Source organism: Gadus macrocephalus, chromosome 5 (assembly GCF_031168955.1).
Source record: "Gadus macrocephalus chromosome 5, ASM3116895v1".
NCBI classification, from domain to species: domain Eukaryota; kingdom Metazoa; phylum Chordata; class Actinopteri; order Gadiformes; family Gadidae; genus Gadus; species Gadus macrocephalus.
Window position 1 is genome coordinate 13,802,253 of NC_082386.1, and position 21,140 is coordinate 13,823,392.

General features: G+C 45.9%; 2 protein-coding genes across 2 annotated transcripts; both read left to right on the forward strand.

Moving 5' to 3' along the window:
• rlf (RLF zinc finger) lies at nt 1–15,728 on the forward strand. The gene is made up of 8 exons (XM_060052565.1): nt 1–221; nt 7,192–7,346; nt 8,455–8,536; nt 8,658–8,793; nt 9,214–9,416; nt 9,908–10,044; nt 10,246–10,387; nt 10,593–15,728. The coding sequence occupies exons 1-8, from the start codon at nt 39–41 to the stop codon at nt 15,303–15,305; spliced, it is 5,751 nt and encodes a 1,916-aa protein (XP_059908548.1). The 5' UTR covers nt 1–38; the 3' UTR covers nt 15,306–15,728.
• Nucleotides 15,729–15,977: 249 nt separating this feature from the next.
• Nucleotides 15,978–21,102, forward strand: zmpste24 (zinc metallopeptidase, STE24 homolog). Its single transcript, XM_060052572.1, has 9 exons — nt 15,978–16,373; nt 16,673–16,819; nt 16,921–17,124; nt 17,242–17,394; nt 17,556–17,697; nt 18,012–18,184; nt 18,313–18,417; nt 19,038–19,181; nt 20,066–21,102. Exons 1-9 carry the CDS (start codon nt 16,266–16,268, stop codon nt 20,288–20,290), a joined length of 1,401 nt encoding a protein of 466 aa, XP_059908555.1. The 5' UTR covers nt 15,978–16,265; the 3' UTR covers nt 20,291–21,102.
• The last annotated feature ends 38 nt before the right edge of the window (nt 21,103–21,140 follow it).

The window sequence follows — 21,140 nt, forward strand, 5'->3', positions numbered from 1 at the left end:
ACCACAGACCGCGCTACGCGCCGCGGAGGAGAGGGAAGATGGCGGAGCGCGAAGGCGGCGGAGTGGACCTGGAGTGGAGCAGCCGGGCCTCAGACAGCACGGATGACATTCTGGTGGCCATGGAGACCCTGTTGGCCACGTTGAGGGCCTTTGAAGATGTCCTCCGGCATCAGGAGATATCTGCAACGTCTTCCTCTGAATACTGCGACAACTTCTGCCAGGTAATGACGTCCTGCTGGTGCTAAGCACGCAATATTGTTTTCCTCATAGCATTCAAGCTAGGCTACTACCACGGCCCGACAGAATATAAGCCTCTGCATACACCAATTTCCTCTTGCGTTCGGCATGCCCAACACCCCCTTTTAATGTTAAATAAGATAAAAAAAAAGAATGCATTGATCGCGATGGATATATTACAAGTGACGAAAATTTGAAACATAAGTCCTTTGCACCAGAAACATCTTCCACCTGCATATATTTCCACGATCTCTGTTGAGCCACGGTTTGATAATTTGCTCCATAACAGCGTTACTATTATTGCATTTTATCACATCATCATATCATATCCCATTCACATTTCAGCCTGTTTCATGCATGAAGTTGGCCCCTATCATGAGGTTGGCCCCTATCATGAGGTTGGCCCCTATCATGAGGTTGGCCCCTGTCATGGTGTAGGCCCCTCTGATGGTGTAGGCCCCTCTGATGGTGTTGGCCCCTCTGATGGTGTTGGCCCCTCTGATGGTGTTGGCCCCTCTGATGGTGTTGGCCCCTCTGATGGTGTTGGCCCTGTCATGGGGTTGGCCCATGTGTGCTCCATGTTGGCCCCTTTCATGGGGGTGGCCCCTGTGTGCTCCATGTTCTCTGCTGGGCGGGGCGTTGTGTGGATCAGAGATGAGGCTGTGCTGCTGTATAGGAAACAGGGAAACTAATTTTAACCGACTTATTTTACATAACCACCATTATTTGAACCTGAAGACTAGCTCATTGTTTTTCACAATACGGCCCCAACAGGATGCATTTAACACCTCCATTTCATAACTTTTCCAATGGTACAATCTCTAGTAACTGCGGTGATAAGTTATGTAAGGCCACTGTGTAAAAGTTGCATGAAGAATTACTGCAGGGCATTTCTTAGATGTTATTGTAAACTTTTGCTTTGTAATGATCAGGCTTGTTGGACTGACTCGGATGATTATACTTCTGCAAAGCCAACTCTAATGTCGATCTTGGATTAACTGTTTTAGTTTATCTAAATATATATATTTAGCGAAAGGGGAAATTAGACAAACATACAGAAGTCTTCAAGGAGTGTCTGGTCAGCTTTTGGAATGTTGATCGTGCCGGTGGATGTAGTAACTTCCGTGCGGTCAGGATGTGTTGAATAATAGTGTCTCTAAATAAATGAGCTCTTAAAAGGGAGTGCCACTGAGGCCTGCTCAGCTGAGGTTGGATCGCCAAGACCTGTATGAGATAGGTAATGGAGGCATGAGAGAGATGACTCTGGACATAGTCTTTCGCCAATTACCTAGATTGCTCAGTGAAACATAATTTACGAATGATTAGGTTTCCAGTATTTTATAGTTTTGTGACGTAAGAAGCAGCTCATGTTCATCCACATAAAATAACATAAATTGCTTACATACTCTTCGCCTATAGCTCAGATTAAGTCTTATGAGTTCTCGCACTCAGCGGTGTTAACCCATATACCCCTCAAGCAACTGAGCTGGCCTTGCTGTCCTGATTAAACTTGCCTGCAACATTTTGTAGGAAAAATGTCCTAGTTTCTGTTACTATGCCTCCTACCGTCATAATTTTGTACCCTACTGTGCCTTGAGCATGAAATCGTTTCCAATACACACCAGATTTGTCATTTGTTGGACCCAAAATATTTTCTGTTTTTGTCTGCATACATTAAGTTGACCAAGGAGATCAAGGTAGCCAAAATAAGCTACAGTGAGAAACTAAAATATAGCCTCTCCGCCAATGACCCTGCATCAGTTTGTAAAGGCCTGCAACAAATTACAAACTACAAGAGATCATCCCCCAACCCTGCAGGAAATCCCAGACTGGCAGACGACCTGAATGACTTTTACTGCAGGTTTGAAGAGCACCCATTGTCACACCCCTCACGCACAAATGGTTTTCCCTCATCACCCATCCCCCTCCCCCCACCTGCACTAACTATCTGCGAGAAGGATGTGTGCCGGCTCTTTCAGAAGCAGAAGATCGAGAAGGCTCCAGGACCTGAAGGTGTGTCCCCCTCTTGTCTGCAAGTCTGTGCTGAACAGCTGGCGCCAATCTTCATGCAGATCTTTAACTGGTCTCTGGAGCTGTGTGAAGTGCCCTCCTGCTTTAAATACTCCACCATCATCCTAGTCCACAAAAAAACCTCCATTACAGGACTAAATGACTACAGGCCCTGACGTCTGTGGTCATGAAATCCTTTGAGAGACTGGTGTTGAGCCACCTGAAGGACATTATAGGTCCCCTGCTGGACCCCCTGCAGTTTGCCTACGGGGCAAACAGGTCGGCGGATGATGCTGTCAACATGGGACTGCAATACATACTGCATCACCTCGACTACCCAGGGACGTATGCCAGGATCCTGTTTGTGGACTTCAGCTCGGCGTTCAACACCATCGTCCCTGAAATCCTACATCAGAAGCTCACCCAGTTCGAAGTGCCTGTCACCACCTGTCAGTGGATCATCAGCTTCCTGATTGACAGGCAGCAGCATGTCAGACTGGGGAGCATCTCTTCCAAAACCCGGTCCATCAGCACTGGCGCCCCACAGGGGTGTGTCCTCTCCCCGCTGCTCTTCTCCATCTACACCAATGACTGCACCTCAAAGAACCCGTCCGTAAAACTCCTGAAGTTTGCAGATGACACCACCGTCATTGGTTTGATCCAGGATGGTGATGAGTCTGCTTACAGACAGGAGGTGGAACAGCTGGTCCAATGGTGCAGTCAGCACCACCTGGTGTTAAACCACAACAAGACTGTGGAGATGACAGTGGACTTTCGGAGAAGTCCCCCCCCACTCCCCCCCCCTCACCATCCAGAACGACACAGTGTCCACTGTCGATTCCTTTAGGTTCCTAGGTACAACCATTTCACAGGACCAAAAATGGTGTCCCCACCTTTACTCTGTCCAGAAAAAGGCCCAGCAGAGGTTATACTTCCTGCGACAACTAAGGAAGTTTAATCTGCCTAAAGAGCTGCTGACCACCTGCTACTCAGCCATCATCCAGTCTGTCATCTGCACCTCGATAACTGTCTGGTTTGGGTCAGCCACCAAACGGGACAGGGCCAGACTGCAACGGACAATACGGGCTGCAGAGAAAATCATTGCAGCTGACCTTCCCACCATCGAGGACCTGTACCAGTCCAGGGTCAGGAAAAGGGCAACAAGAATCGCCCTAGATCCCTCACATCCTGGTCAGAAAATGTTCAACCTCCTTCCCTCGGGCAGGCGATACAGGGCACTGTTTGCCAAAACCAGCCGACACAAAGTCAGCTTCTTTCCCCAAGCAGTCTCTCTGTTGAACGCTCAGAATGAGCCCCCACCCTCTATTTTATTATATTATTATTATTATTATTATTTATTGTATTGTTATTCTGTATACTTAACAGTTTATTTATATTTATTATTATTTATTTTTTTGTACTGTTTTCTGTTTTGTGTTTTTTCTTTTTTATATATTAACAATAGGTTAAATGTTGAGTGTTGTACATAGAGAGCAAAGGGACCGAAGTCAAATTCCTCGTTTGTTCGCAAACCTGGCCAATAAAGCTGAATCTGAATCTAAATTTACCTGCAATCTTCTCAAATGACCGGTGAAGATATTTGCATGACGGTGGCATGTTTAGTTAATCATTATTTGCGTTACATTTGCATTATTTGGCTCAAACGCAGTGGCGCAAGAAGAAAACCATTTTCATAAACAAAAATAAATCTAAATGACCACGACTTCCTCTCAAAGTGGAAGTGGATCCACCGTTTTAGCAGTGATTTCAACTCTGATATTTAAAAAGATGCCCGTTGGTCTGACAGTTCTAGGAAGGAGGGAGGTTGGGGTGTGTTTTCCCCATGGTTACGAACCACGGCAAATTTGTGATACATTTTTTAATACTGTCATGTCTGAGCGTTATGATGAGCATAATTTTATCCGATATGCGCCACACCATGGCGTTATACTATAGATGCCCGAGAAACCCAAACCCTCACTCGGACGCAGATATTAAATAAACCACTGCTCAGACGGAGCTCTACCATCCATACGCAGCGTAGTGTTTTACTACAGGTGCCAGAGGAAGCCTCACCCCCTCTTGGATCCTAACATTAAAGCATAGCGGTTGCAGTCTCAGTTCCAGAACCGTTACACCCTTATTCTCGAGCAATAGATGAGTTTACAGTGTTTCCCCTAGGATGGAGTTGCAGCAGCTGAGGTGAAATGAGCTCTTAAAAGGGAGTGCCACAGAGGCCTGCTCAGCTGAAGTTGGATCGCCCAGACCTGTATGAGATAGGTAATGGAGGCATGAGAGAGATGACCCTGGACATACAGTCTTGAGCCAATTACTTAGATTGCTCAGTGAACATAATTTACGAATGATTAGGTTTCCAGTATTTTATACTTGTGTGATGCAAGTAGCAGCTCATGTTCATCCGAATAAAATAACATAATTTGCTTACCTACTCTTCGCCTATAGCTCAGATTAAGTCTTATGAGTTCTCGCAGTCAGCGGTGTTAACCCATACCCAGTGTTACCCACGCATTCATTGAACGATAGTTCATGAGGTCGTTCATATTTTGGGGCGAACGTGAACTGTATTACTGCCTGATGAATGTTACTGTGAACTCGTTCATTCTGGTGTCTGAATGGCACGCTCACTCGGTTTAACTTCTTTCAATAGGGGGGTTATTTGTTTATCAACACGGCGGATGTGCGCTGAATGCCGGTTTGTTTGACCGGTTGCCATGGTTATCTCCGTGTGGTTAATTTGCAGTTGCGGTGTTGTCAGCTTACTGTTACATTAAACTGTAATCAGAACGCGTTATATGCTATAGACCCTATAGTATCTGTCGTATAAAAGCTGGGACGAATTTCAAATTATAAATATGTACACTTTATGTTGAAAGTATAGACCGTCGCGATTCTCATAGAAACGAATGGCGCGATGATTATTCTCCAAAACGAGAGCTGTTAAATTGTGAAAATTGAATTAAACTGTAATCAGACAACACGGTTATATGCTATAGACCCTAGAGTATCTGTGGTATAAAGGCGAGACAAATTTCGATTTGTACAATCCAGAACATTAGCTCTCTGGCTCATAGCTCAGCAGACTAGAATACCTCCTAGAATCATTGCTTGTTGGCCGGAAACGGTAAGGGGGTCTGTTTACGTTTGGTTGTATTCTTTTCGCTCGGTTCTCCGTCTCAACTGAGCGAAAAGACTACAACCAAACATGAACACCCCCCCCCCCCCTTTCCGTTACCGGTCAACGAGCAATGAGTTCCCAACAGAAATCAATGGGATTTACAAAATGTGCTAAATGTGCAATAAAACCCGATAGAAACTGTTCAGTGTGGCCGTACCTTAACATCAAAGGATAGCGGTTTCAGTCTCTGTTTCAGAACCGTTACACCCTTATTCTCGAGCAATATGAGTTTACAGTGTTTCCCCTAGGATGGAGTTGCAGCATCGGAGGGGAAATGTGCTCGCAAAGCACACCCTGCCGTGAGGTTCCTGTGTCTGCCGGCAACAGAAGGGTGTACAGTCCATTTATGCACAGTAATGAGCAGGGGAAATATGGAGAGATTGAACATATTACAAGTCTAAAAAAAGCAAAACAATTATTTACATTTATTTGCCAAAAAATATATTATATCAACAACCGCCCTATAAAATAAAATCACATAACACAAATACTACAACAATCGAAAAGGTCTGTGCCTCAAACCAATGCATCTTCCCACACCCTTCCCTCTCCCCATCACAAAGGTTGTGGTAGGACCATAAAGAGGCCATGCCTCTATTGAACACGTTTAGGGGCTCTAGAGTCAATAATGGCGACGGTACTGAAATTGTTGCTAAAAGAAAAGTATGTTGACATTTTTGAAAACAAAAGAAAATCCATTAAAAACAGTAGAGATATATTTTTTTCAAAATTAAAGGTTGCAGTAAGACCATAAAGAGCCCATGCCTATATGGATAACGTTTTGGGGATCTAGAGTCAATAATGGCAACGTCATTGAAATTGTTCCTGAATAAAAATTCCTCAAAAATAAGAAGAGATCTATTTCAAAACTAAAGGTTGTAGTAGGACCACAAAGAGGCCATGCCACTATGGAACGAGTTTTGGGGATCTAGTCAATAATGGTGACGCTATGGATTTGGATGAAAACAATGTTGTAGCTGGTTCTCTAGGTTACTACACTCAATTGTGTCGTAACGATGTTTTACTGCTGATCTATTGAACAGCAAACTCAGAATCTGCCAATTTATTTCCAACTTTATGGAAGTTCCGCTCCGTTTATATGCTTTACTCACAGGTGTGTGAATTGACCTGGATATGAAGCGTCTGTAGCGCAAAATAGCATTTGTTTCTAAAGAGAAGATGGAGCAGTCCTCTCCGTTTATATGCTTTACTCAGGTGTGTGAATGGACCTGGATATGAAGCGCATTTCCAGCGTCCGTAGCGCACAGAATGTTATATTATTTTGCGTAGCGCAAAATAATATAACATTCGGAATTTAAAGAGATAAGCTGCTGCTGAAGCTCTCCTCTCCTCTTGTTAAAAAATATAAATATTTCAGCTGAAATACAGGTACATGGGAAACACTGGTTTACTTTTACTGCATGGTCTTTGGTTGAACCGAATATTAGGCAATAGCAACTTTTTAGGCGCGGCACTCGTCATAATATGAAGCCGCGATTAAATCAATTCTTGTGTTTTCTTTGTTTACCTACTTTTAGCTGCAGACGAGCTCGCCTGAGCCTGGAGATTTCTCCCTTTTCTTTTGTTTAGTCGATTCCCTTAAGGTCCAATCAGTAGCCCCCCCTCCACCCAAATGACAGCTGGGATCCACTCAGTTAAACCAACGTCTCCCCAAGGTGTCTAGCCAAACCCACAATCCCAAGGTCTCCTACCACTGTGTTTAACCCGTGCTGTCGGTTTGATTGCAGGCCCTGATGCACTACGCGGGCAGCAGGAACTCTGTGGAGCACGGCCTTCCTCTGCTGGAGGTCTACTGCCTCTCCATCAGCTGCTTTGCGTCGGCGCGGTCCCACCTCACGGCGCAGTCCGACAGCGTGGCTCTGGTTCTCAAGAGACTGGCCTTGTAAGTGCTGATGAAACATTTTCCTTGTGACGTCTGCTTTATTCAAAGTGGTGTACATCAACAACACTAGGGATGATTTTGGTAAAAAAGCAACATTAATCGCACCTAGGTCGATTTTTGAATGCTTTAGCCTGTGCATAAATCAGTTAAACCAATCACCATCAGGTATGTTTGTCAGCCTCTTTGCAAAGTGCACATGTTGCAGGACATGGGGGAGGTCCAAGCCACGTTTCGCCATACGCAGTCTGATGCAATGCTTGAATAAAGGATGCTTTTTGATAACTTGACTTTTTGACATTTTGTCTACCAACTTTTGCCAAAAGAGTGATTTCTATGTTTAGTAATGAAACAGGGAAGTACCCTTATAACCTAACTTTTACAAAACATGGATGCATTAAACACACACCTACATGAATCCCCTTCATCTGCCATTCCATTGTTTTTTACACTCAGATTCAAAAGTGTGAAATGAATCAACGCCTCTAAATATACTGGAGGACAGAGCCTGCTCATATTTATAAGGCTATATGGATACTTATAGGGCTCATTCCAAGGTAACGAAAGCACAGCGATTCTTATGTTCATGGTATTTTACAAAAATGAATACATCCTTTCAATATGATATTCTATTTCCAAGTCTGTTCTGCTAGATGGACTAAATCATACCGAAGCAACTTTAATGTTCAGATGATTTGGTTTTGGTTCTTTTGCATTGGATTGAGGTGGTGGTGGGCTTTGAGGGGCTACGTCTTCATTAATGTAGGGTTAGGATTAGCCTATATTAATACAGTATAATAATAATGATATACAGTACTGAACACTGAACAGCAGGTTTTTCCCCGGAGTTTTGTTTGGCTCATTATCGAGGTGCTTTCTTTATTCCCTCTTCTCTTTGTTGTCTGCGACCGTTGTTGCGGTCTGCTGCTCTCTCCTTTCTTCTGCCCTCATGTCTGAGCTTTGAGGGCCATTGCGTGCTTTTTGCCTTCAGTCCAGCAAATTCCCCAAATCAACGGCATGTCCTTCAATGTTTAACAGAACAGATGGTACGGGGTTACAGTGCAGTGGGGTAAATCAGGTTTTGAACACTTTTTCTTTTTCTTGTGTCTAGGAGCTGTTTTGAACTGTTGCTCACTGTTCCTGAAAATGAAATCCCCTACGAAGCCTGGGTTCAGTTTCACAACTCGGTTCAGGTAAAACTGAGGACTATGGTCTTATCTAGGCTTGCTAGTTTATTTGTCTCCAACTTAAAAAGTAAATGGTGAAGAATGAAACGATTTGAATGAGTTTGGTCTCCCCACCTCTGCATCACAGGTCGCCCATGAGATTCTGCAACAGTTTGGGAGCATGGACCTCCTGGCCCTTTTACAGATAACGGGCGAGGGCGGAGCCTGGAGCAACCCCGTCCTGACCGCCCTGCTCACCGGCCAGCCCACCGCTCCTCAGGATGGTGAGGAGACGGCTTCATCTCTCTCTTAAGCTTCATCTCTCTTCAGCTTCATCTCTCGCTTCATCTTCATCTCGCTTCATCTTCATCTCGCTTCATCTTCATCTCGCTTCATCTTCATCTCACTTCAGCTTCATCTCTCTCTTCAGCTTCATCTCTCTCTTCAGCTTCATCTCTCTCTTCAGCTTCATCTCTCTCTTCATCTTCATCTCTCTTCAGCTTCATCTCTCTTCAGCTTCATCTCTCTCTTCAGCTTCCTCTCTTCAGATTCATCTCACCCTTCAGCTTCATCTCACCCTTCAGCTTCATCTCACTCTTCAGCTTCTACCTCTTGTATTTCCTGCCGTCCAGTGAGCTAAAAAGGCATAAAGGGTTTTTTGCTTTATGTGTTAAATGTCTCTAACCACTCTTCTTCATTGGTAGTCAATGCATACATCGGCTTGGAGGGGGAGGGCTTCATGGAGATGCGTGTGAAGCACCTGGAGAAGATTGGTGAGATCGCCAAGGCAGTCGTCTTAGCCAAGTCCTGTAGTGACTGCTGCCATGTGTCAAATCAAGCCATTTTCCGACACTACTTCGTGTCAATGCTGTGCCAGCTGCTGCCCAACGAGGAGGCTATCACAGAGGTATTATACACAGACCTCTGAAGTATACATATTAGGAATAAAGAATTGAAAGATCATCCGCCACATTAGCCTTTCCTAGTCTGGGATTTTTTACGTTTCATCATTAAATGGGCAGCAAGCGGTAGAAAGGAGGGCTTCTGTAACAGTCTTTGTTAATGATGGCAATGCATCATTGGTAGGGGTATGATGTCTCTGTATACGTTTCCACAGAAGTGTCCCTTTTGTAAGAACTACTGATCTGTTTCTATCTCTGTGCTCATGATGTGCAGCCTCTGGTTCCCCAGTGGTGTTTATATGCTCACATGGGACTGCATCAAGTCATCATAGAAGAAATATGAGAGTTGGTCGCATTTTCCTTGTACAGGCATTGGTTTTTCTTGCGTTACAAAAAGTTATGCAATAAGGGCATCTTGTTACTATTTGTTCCCACACTTGTTTCCCGTTTCTCATTGATTTCATGATCATGCATTCTCAATACTCCAATACTCCAGATATCCAAACTTCAGTGTAAGGAAGTCTTGGAGATCACATCCAACCTGGAGAAGGAGGGGGATGCTGACAGAGCCTTCGTCTTGTGTACTACCTTTCTGACCCAGCAGCTTCAGCAGCAAAGCCACTCCAGCTCCTGGTACGTATTCATGTTAGGAAATCCTTCACGTCAATGATTAGAGAAGCCCTTGTCTAATCCCGCCTCAGATCAGAGGACCTTTCCAGTCAAATTAATCAGGATTTTGGGAAGATATTTCACCGATTATTCTAAGACTGGAAGTATTGCTTGACGTCGCAGTCGGTCAATAAATAATTAGAATTGTTATCATCTTTCCACCAGGGAGCTGATACTGCTGTGGAGTAAGCAACAAAGAAAGATTGATCCTCCTCCAGAGTCCCTCTTAGAACGATGCCTTCAGCTCGGGGCCATCGCTAACACTGTTCAGCACCTGCTCTACCTGATCAGGGTCATCCGAACAGAGGTGAGATGACCGCATTGCACCCTCCCCTTTCTGTCTAGAAGGTTACCATGAAGTAAAACTTAATTGTTCTTGTATTGAAACTACAGGCGCTTCCACAGCCCTTCTTCCGACATGCTTTCTTCAATGCCATGGGCCTACCGACGTGACGAAATGTGTGCGTTGTGTGCTCCCGGACCCTAACCATAGGGTGTCCTTCTCTTTTCAGACCAAAGAGCTTGGATTAGCCTCGTCGGTGGAGCTCTGTGTCAAAGCTCTTCAGCTTCCAAAGCAGGACGACTCTGAGTCCAGGATCTCTGTTCTGAAGACGGTGTCCGGCCTTCTAAAGGACGACCTGGAGGTGGTGCGCGCCTGCCTCCTCACAGAGTTCCTCCTCGGCCCCCTCCCGGAGGTCTTCAGTCGCCTGCAGGAGCTTCACCTGCGCCCGGATCAGAAGTATGACCAGGAGAACGGGCTGATCCCCAACTCCCTGCGCTGTGAGCTGCTGCTGGCGCTGAAGGCCTACTGGCCGTTTGACCCAGAGTTCTGGGACTGGAAGACTCTGAGGCGTCACTGCAGCGGGATTCTGGGGCTGAGTCCAGAGGAGGAGGAGGAGGAGGAGGAAGAGAAGCATGAGATGGTGAAACATGTAGCACAAGAGGAAGAGTCTGTGCGTGTGGCGTCTTGTAAGCAGCACTGTTTGAACGGTGGCGCAGAGAGACGCGGAGACAAGGGGACTCATGGTGTGACGGGACGTCATAAAAAAAATAAGCTACTCTGTAAAATTTGCAAAAAGTCTGTGAGCGGGGGACAAATGATTGTCCACTCTAGGAGACACGGGGACGACACGAGCCACCCCTGCCCCGTGTGCATGAGGGCCTTTGACAACAGGAAGGATATTGTTTCTCACATTAAACAACACATTCGTAGCTTTGCAAACTCTCGTAAAAAGCTTGAGAAAGACAAGTGGCCACAGGTGTCGGATGGGGACGATGACATTGAACCAGGCGAAATAAAAGCTGATCCTTCCTTACTTAGCTATTACAAGTCCACAAAAGACCCTGATGTTTTACACCATATTGTGCAACAATCCAAGGACGAGGATGAACTCATCACATTCGCTTACATTGACTCGCACTTCGAGCTCCAGAACCGAGATGAATATCCATGTCCGGGCACCAACTGTTTAAAAAACTTTAAACACTCAAAGTACCTCTATGTCCACCTGAAATCCGACCATCGAGGGGACGAGAACGTGAAACATTTTCATGAGATGAGGGACAGGCGCGAGAAGTGCATTTTCTGTCGCCGCCATTTTGTATCCAATTATCATCACCGCAAGCATCGGAAAATCCATTATAACGAGCATCCATACATGTGCACTGTCATCGGCTGTGGGAATCAGTTTAAGACTTCCCATGAGTTGGCCGACCACAAACACTCTCACGGCTATCAGCTGAACTTCCAGTGCCAGCTGAAGGGCTGCTACGTCACCTTCTCTGACCTCGGCCAGCTCTATCACCATGAGGCGCAGCACTTCAGAGAGGCAGCCTTCACCTGCACAAGCCCTGAATGTAAGAAATATTACTTATCGAAAAAGGAATTCAATGACCATTTATCCACGCATGGTATCACCTTCTCTGAGAAAGACTTTGAAACTCAGCGCAAAGCTAAAAGGGAACTCTTTGCTAGAGGGGATAAAGACACTTCCAAGGGGTTGGAGCAGGAGGAGGAGGAGGATGGTGGTGGCTCCTCCTCTTCACAGTGTGCCTCCTCGTGGGATGCGTCAAGCTGCAAGGGGCCCAGGGGTACCATAACCTCTGTGGCTGTATGTTTTGATGGAAGTAAGTTCACCTGTGGGTTTGAAAGGTGTGGCATGACCTTCTCTAGAGCCCGGGATGTCCAACGGCACTTTAAATGTGCCCATCCAGAGCACCTCAAGTTGGAGAACAAGGATGACCACCATGACAAAGAGCGGGACTCGAAGTCCAAAAGCCTGAAGGTGGAGACCAAGCAGACAAACGAGCAGAAGGGTAAACGTGAGCCCTCCTCTCCACTTCCACTCAAAGCTGAGAAGGAAAATAATAAATCATCCCAGCTGAATTGCAGTGAAACCAACTCAACCAGCCCTTGCCAAAATGATGCTCTGAAAGACATCCTCCTCGGGCTCAGCAAACTGGACCTAAACTCGGTTGGCAGCTCCGATGGGCCGCTTGAACCCTCCAACGTGTTGCATTTGTCCTACTGCAAGGCCATCATGGCCCGATCCCCAGTGGTCGTACTTCAGAAGAGACCTCCACACATGTTTGGGGACAGGGTGAAAGTCAAAAGAGGGAGGGCAACAGAGGAGGTTAATTTAAATGTTGGGGAATCGTTGGCAACTGCAAAGCCATATGTATGTAAGATATATGGATGTGACTTCAGAACTGCACAGAGCTTCAGTTTGTTACGTCACCATGTTATCATCCACAGCTACACCATGGAACAGGCGAAGAGGTTCACTTCTATAGACTCTTTTAAGCCCTTTTTGTGCCAGATTTGCTCAAAAGGTCACAAAGAGAAAATCAATCTGAGGCTCCACTATATTCAGGCACACAACCTCAGTAAGGCTGCCATAGAGAAGATAAACTGTACGTCCGTTAAGCATGTGAAGAGCAGGGCAGCGGAAACCTCCCAACAGCTGAAAGACGTTCCTCAGGTGAGGAAGAGGACGGCGCTCAGCTGGCAGCAGAGATACCAGAAGCGGAAAAAAGCGGTCGTGTTGCGAAGGGAGCCTAGAAAAGAGGTTGTCTTTGACATCCATCCATCTGCATCGGAGGAGGAAGAGGAGGTAGAGGAAGAGACGGAGCAAGCAAACGGAACAAGCAACAATACGAGTGAGCGGAAGGAAGAAGAACACGACGGTTCTTCACAGGTTAGGACAACAAGACGCCACAATGCCAAAAGTAATCTCTGCTACATCTTAACTAAATTCAACAAGCCTTTCCATTGTGTGGTGAAGGACTGTAACTCCGCCTTCTCGACCCAGGGGGGTCTGGTCCGTCACTTGCAGCTCTTCCACCACTACAACCGCTCCCAGCTCGTCCTGGACAAAGACCCCGACCCCGCGGGGCACGCAGACGTGAAGAAAAACGCCGTAAAGAACGAGCCTCTCTCACACTCGGATGAACCTCAGCCCCAGTTCCAGTGCCGCTTCGCTAACTGCCAGGCTTCCTACCACCTAAAGAGCAGCCTGGTGCGCCATACTCAGCAGCAACACTGCCAGCCCCCGGAGCCGCTCCAGTGTTCCTATGAGGGCTGCGCCCGCGTGTTCAGCCACGCCAGCACTCTGAAGAAACACATCCTCTATACCCACTGCGAATACTATGATTCTCTTGTGTTGCGTCTACAGAGCACTCACAAAAAACCTCTGGTCGGATGCCAAAAGGACAGCCTTGACGGCAACAAAGAAGAGCCGCAAGAAGAGACCCCCATTTCGGAGCTGGTTACCCCCATTTCTGAACTAGTGACCCCCGTTTCAGAACTAGTGACCCCCGTTTCAGAACTAGTGACCCCCGTTTCAGAACTAGTGACCCCTGTTTCTGAGCTGGTGACCTCCCTTTCTGAGCTAGTGAAACCTGCTTCTGAGCTTGTGACACCCGTTTTTGAACCAGTGCCACCCGTCTCGGAGCTAGTGCCGCCCGTCTCCGCCCTCATGCCACTCGCTGTGTTGACAGAAGAAGCCGCGCCTTCAGGGGACACGGAGGACGAACCGATCAAACCGACTAAAAAGAGGAAGACGAGGAGGTTCCAACCGGACACCATGCGACCCCAAGATGAGGCATTACAGATGTGCCAACCTAAGCACCTGAGGAGTCATTACCCTTGCATGATTCGGAACTGCGATTCGGTCGTCAAATACCTGAACAGCCTTCATCGTCACTACTTCAGGGTGCACCACATCTGTAAAACAGATGTGGAGAAGCATGGAGACAAGCTTTTGCTCACCTTTGAACGGCTGGAAGATCTAACTGGGAGGAAGTGTGCACTGCCCCCTGTGGCTGCAGCGTGCACTTCTAACGGCGTCCACAGGATGGAGTACCAGGCAGAGCAGCAGGGCCCTCATGTGCCTGTGAGCCTGAACTTCATCCAATCAGAAACGCTGGATGACCTGGACCCCGGTCCGCTCGAGCCGTCCCCCGGTGAGAGGAACGTCCTCCTGAGGGCCGGTGACTTCTTGTACACGGAGCCTGGCCCCGGGGGGCCAAAGGAAGAGCCGGCCCTGGAGATGCAGAACGGTAACGCTAGCGAGGAGAGATCCAAGCATCAGACCCCACTTCCTCTGACTCCTGCGGTCACAGTGAATCTCTCGCCGCCCTCCTCGCTGCGTTTTGCTAGTGACGAGGGCCTCCAAGATTCCTCTTGCAGCGGAGACGGCACTAAATCAATGAATGAATCTGTGGCCAATCCAGCGGTCCGTCTGCCACTGAAGAGGAAGAACGAACTCTCTGAGCCGAGTAACCTCCCCGAACCCCTAACCCACCTCTCCTACAAAACGTTCGACATTGGCACCTATACCCCCTTGGGCTTCGAGTCGTCCTTCCTGAGGTTCATACAAGAAGCGGACGGCATGGAGGACGAGTTGTCCCCCATAAAACGTAAAGACGCTTTAAGGAGGAGTTGTTCTGTGAAGGAGAACAACCAGCTGGGCGTGGCTCTGACGCGCAGCAGACGCACACGCTCCCCGCCCCTGAAGCCGCAGGCCCCGGCGGAGGGCCTGACTGCGGAGGGCCTGATGACTGAGCCCCAGCTGAAGTCCATCCTGGACCGGGCCCTGGCCGGCTGTGGGGGTCCTGCCCTCGAGCAGCTCCAGTACCTCCGGCCGGTGGTGGTCCTGGATAGACGCCTGTTGTCTGCCTCCAGCCCCTTGCCTGATCTCATGACCCCTGATGCTAACAACTAGCTAGTCTCAACTAGTCCCCCCCCCCCCCCCCCCCACCCCCTGCATCATCGAGCCCTTATTGTCCAACTGTTTTTATTTTACACACACTAACCTTCTTTTCTAGATATGTTGAATGCAGGTGGTAGAATGTGTACTGCCTAGCTAGGTCTAAAGAGTATTACTTAAAAACAAAAAAGTGGCTTTTTTGATCAGATTTTTCACCATAGAAAATACGCTTCCTTTGTTGACCCATGAACTTGTCCAAAGTGTATATATCATGAAGATGGGCTTTTAACAAATGTAGGAGCTAATCATACAATTTGGTCAGTTGACTTTATTTTGCTGAATATAAAAAGTACAGTCTGGTTTTTATCAACAGTGTTTGGGTGCTGGGCTGATGACAGACATGTAACACTTTGTAATAAATAAATGTTTGAAATGTCATTCTTGTGTCACTCAACTGGATTGGGCATCACGGCATGCAATACATTTTTTTTTATAGTTATCAATATTACTTTAATGCAGTAGAATTATTCAGTGTTTTAATTAAAAGATGAATGTACAATTTTCTTTCTAAAAAAAGAATAGGGATATTTTACTGTGTTTTTGGACATTAACAGCACAGTTGGTTCAAATAATTTGAAGTTCCCCTGCCCTCGGAACCAATATTTGCCGTTATAGTTGCAGTGAGAACCCCATTCTTTGTTACACTCAGTTGTAGCTTGCCTGAATGAAGTGGCTTTATTGAAGCTGTGTACTGGTATGGGACCTAGTGGAAACATTTTCTTCAGCTCCTGGCTTTCGATATAAACAGGGTTTTTGTCTATTAACTTAAACATTAGTGTGTGAACCTAGTGGAAAATCGGGTTTAGCTACTTCCGTTAACTTGTCAACCAAGCCTGCTAGCGTTAGCTCGTTAAGCTAGCCTAATCAGCTGGATATCTAATAAGTAATATACAACTAATCAATATCAAATCAAAGATGCTGGAGTCAATGCTGGCCCTGCCCGTGGAGAAGCAGATCTTCTTGGCCGTACTGGGGTTCTCGTGGACGGTGTACCTATGGGAGGCTTACCTTTCATACAGACAGGTAAGTCCTCAGACTAGTTAGACGTTCCTCGTAAAAGCTTCATATTAATTAATCAATTATTAATCTCTGTAGTGAACTCCAATTATTTAGAAACGCCTTGATGACCAATAAAAGCTGCTACTTAACATATTGTCCCGGAATAAGCTCTATATAGACTTGCAGTATTTTGTATTGGTAATCGATCGATTCAAAGGTCGGTTCTCGATAGAGCTCATCTGAATGGAACCACTTGCCTGTGATCAAAGTGTATCGGATCCCTGCGGCAGTGACTAATGAAGTGAGGTGTGATGGTTCTACAGCGGAGGATCTACAGGTCCACAACTCAGGTGCCACAAGAGCTGGGGAAGATAATGGACACGGATACATTTGAGAAGTCTCGCCTTTACCAGCTGGACAAGAGCAACTTCAGTTTTTGGTCGGGGCTCTACTCGGAGACTGAAGGGACGGTACGACATTCAGATAATCTCCAGCAACAATCGAGAATTGACGTACCTACTCCTGGTTCGATTTATTGAGACGTTTGTATCGCAATGTCTTTGTTTAATAGCTGATCCTGGTGCTGGGAGGAATCCCTTACCTGTGGAGTCTCGCTGGGACCGTCTCAGGGCGCTTTGGGTTTGGTGCGGAGTATGAGATAACTCAGTCCCTTGTCTTTCTAACCCTGGCCACCCTGTTCAGTGCAGTAACCGGCCTTCCCTGGAGTATTTACAGCACATTTATCATTGAGGAAAAACATGGCTTCAATCAGCAGGTACCTTTTCCTCAACTTTTGTTTTCATAACATGCACATGCCACTGTACTCCCACTGCCTGTAGGCTGCTATGTTATCCATTGCGGATAGGCCGTTTATATTTGTACCTGCCTCCAGACTTTGGGATTCTTCCTGAAGGACGCTGTGAAGAAGTTTGCTGTGACCCAGTGCATCCTGCTCCCGGTAACCTCGCTGCTCCTCCACATCATTAAGATCGGTGGAGACTTCTTCTTCATCTACGCCTGGCTCTTCACGCTGTGTGTCTCCCTGGTCAGTGGGTTTTCAGGAGGATGATATCCCTCCTTTTCCATGCTTTCGATTTGAATATGTTTTGAAATGTGCGCCTGGTTTACTACCATGTCCTCCGTTTGGTGTGACCTCTACTGGGACTAATTGCTGCACCTCTTCTACGTGTTCTCTCTCATCCTCAGGTTCTGGTCACCATCTATGCGGACTACATCGCTCCCCTGTTTGACAAGTTCACTCCACTGCCGGAGGGAGAGCTGAAGACAGACATCGAGACCATGTCCCAGTCCATCAGCTTCCCCCTTACCAAAGTATATGTAGTAGAAGGTAAGACACCATGACCCAGTCTATCAGCTTCCCCCTTACCAAAGTGTATATAATAAAAGTTAAAGAAACCCCCAAATGAACAGTTCGACTGCACAAGCAAAACAATGAAATGAGCTGACAGGGGGATACGATCCAAATCACTTGTTTTGACCTAACCCCTTCCCAAGAAATATATCTATAATATATAATATTATAATTGATGATCCATGCACTGGAATTGTTGACTGTTCACTGATCACAAGAAGAGTCAAAAGAGATATTAAAATGAATGGAAACCAGGCGTCAATGTGACTTTAACTGGTTGTTTGTTTCAGGTTCAAAACGTTCCTCACACAGCAATGCCTACTTTTACGGGTTCTTCAAGAACAAGCGTATTGTGCTGTTTGACACCCTATTGGAGGACTACTCGCCTCTGAACCAGGCCGGAGACCAGGGAGCGGACCCGGAGGGCAATGACATGCCCAGCGAGTCTAAAGTCAAACCTAAGGTCTGTTTAATATGCTCATCTAAATTTGGGCACTATTTATTGAATTAATTCTTTTATTTCTAATGACATCAGTTTGGTTGTGTTTCCACACGCTAAATAACTTATTTAATGTTGGTTATTTTGTACAGAACAAGAAGCAAGGATGCAACAATCCTGAAATCCTTGCTGTTCTGGGCCATGAGTTAGGCCACTGGAAGCTTGGTCACACGGTCAAGAACATCGTGATTAGTCAGGTAACTCATCGCCAGTCATTTTCAGTCATTATCATTCATTATCACCTTGTAGAAGGACGTCATCTAGCATTGATTATTTAGTTGTTACAGTACATGGGTGTAATTCTACTGATCAAAGGCTTGATTCGTCCAATGGTCATGGATTTAGGAAAGGAAGTGTATGATATTTTGGTAGAGTTTGGCACAGTTATCCACATGTAAGCTTTCAACCAAAACATATATATTAATTCTTATTCTTATTATTTCATGTCAATTTTTCATATTGTCATGAAGAACATAATAAAATGCAATTTCTTTTTTAGGGATAAATGTATATATCTTGTTTTAGGGATATAAGTATCGAGCTATTTCTTGAGGGGGCAGACTAGTGAAATAATCCTGCAACATAGTTCAGTTCGGTTGACATTGGAGGTTTGTGATCAAGCAAAGCTTCCGGCCACTATCTTTGGTTTGAATGTGCTGCAGGCTTTGAAGCCTCCGGATATTTCACAGTAGTGTAGTAGTAGTAGTGTCTACTGTGTAACATACTGAACTAATTAAATGTGATTCAACTAAGACTAATTATTTTGCATTACTTAAAATACAAATTAATTAAAGCATTATCCGTTTCCCTCCTGCAGATGAATTCCTTCCTGTGCTTCTTCCTCTTTGCTGTTCTGATTGGCCGCAGAGAGCTGTTCCTCGCCTTTGGTTTCAATGACAGCCAGCCAACACTGATTGGCTTGATGATCATCTTCCAGTTCATCTTCTCCCCGTACAACGAGGTAAACATTGTGTCTGATAGGAGGCCCATATTTATGGTTACCGTTTTAGGTTCAGTGCACACATTATTTTCGAGACATCCGCATCTGAAGGGGGCTCTGCCGTTGGATAGTGGCCTGCAATGCTCCGATACAAAGCTTCCCGCTAACCCAACATGTCGTGATGTCATGTCATTACCCACCCTCAGGGACATTAGGGGGCTCCTGCTGTCTTTGCTGTCTCACATCATGACTTCATGTCATTACCAATCAGAGGGTCACTCACAACTCCGGTTGTCCTTGCTGTCTCACATCATGACTTCATGTCATTACTAATCAGAGGGTCACTCACAGCTCCTGTTGTCCTTGCTGTCCCACATCATGACTTCATGTCATTACCAATCAGAGGGTCACTCACAACTCCTGTTGTCTTTGCTGTCTCTCATCATGGTGTCATTACCCATCAGAGGTAGACTGGGTAGCCCCGCCCATTCTGCCGGCGATTTGAGTTCACCCAGCTTAAGGGTCTGTAGAAGACCAATACATTTCTTTCTGCTTCCCATAAGTTTTTGCGGGAGCCAATCACCAAGCTGGCTTTTCCCCCGGCGAGCTATTGGCTGGTTTAACACAATGACGACAGGGAAGCGACGGTATGCAGCCAATTGCGTACAGAGTAATGTGAACTAGGCCCATTGATCACGCCGCTTGTTCTGAATAAAATGACAGCAGCTTCCCCAAACCAACGTGCAATCTAGGATTGAGCTTGGTCTGGCAATAGCCAGACCAAGCTCAATCAGCATTCCTACATCAGAGGGTCATTCAGAGCTCCTGTTGCCTTTGCTGTCTCACATCATGATTTCCTGTCATTACCCATCAGCGGGTCACTCACAGCTCTCTTGTCGTTGCAGCTCCTGTCCTTCTGCCTCACGGTCCTGAGCCGCCGCTTCGAGTTCCAAGCCGATGCATTTGCACTGGGTATGGGCAAAGCCTCTCAGCTGTACTCTGCCCTCATCAAGCTCAATAAGGACAACCTGGGCTTCCCAGTGGCTGACTGGTTGTTCTCCATGTGGCACTACTCCCATCCTCCCCTCCTGGAGCGCCTCCGGGCACTGGGCAACGTGAAGCAGGACTGAGAGCAGGCTCTCCTGGTGTCCTTTGGTTCTTTTCCTTTTGCCTCTCTGTTTTATTCAGTTAAACTTCAGTCGCTACTCAATTATCGAAACCAAAACAGCGAAAGCCTTTGCAGCCACATGGATCTCCTCAGAAAGCCTCTTTTGTTTCTCTAGGTGAAACACACAGTGCCCTCCTTAGGAGAAACCGAGCACAGGTCAAAGGTTATCCTCCTTATTTTCATTTTGGATAGGACAGCATTCCTTTTATCATTTAATTTGATTTATTGTTTTACGTTCTCACCCCAAAAGATAGATGGCATTAAATTGTGATCTATTACAAATGTGTATTTGCAACTTTAACTCTGAGTTGTGATTTCTTGTTTTTTTTACTTGCTTTTGCTATTAATTTATTCTAAAATTGTGGCACGGAATTAAAAAATGATCTACAAGTGTGGTTTGATTGGTTGCTTCTAATCTGACAATGTTGTTGACTGTAACCATTGTGAAGTTGTTCCTGAAATGAAAACATTGCTTGGTAAGACCAAATTAATTAAGGAATGCATCCAAGTCCAGCTTGACAGGAACGATGTAGATTCTGTGTTATGGTGGAAGAACTTGAGTGCCTCTAAAAACCGTCTTTTAATAACTTAACCCTCGTCATAACGGCATGCATCGAAAACTTATTTTCCCCTTATTTTCTTTTACACTTGTTTTTACAACAAGGAAGAGGTTGTTTGATCATGTTAAATCCACTTGCTTGTTAATAAGGGTCCAATAATGCCTGTAAATAAGTAATGTTGATGATCGGCATAATAAATGTTCCTTAGGATATGTCTGGTTTTTATAAAGTGAGTTTATTTTGTTTTGGGGT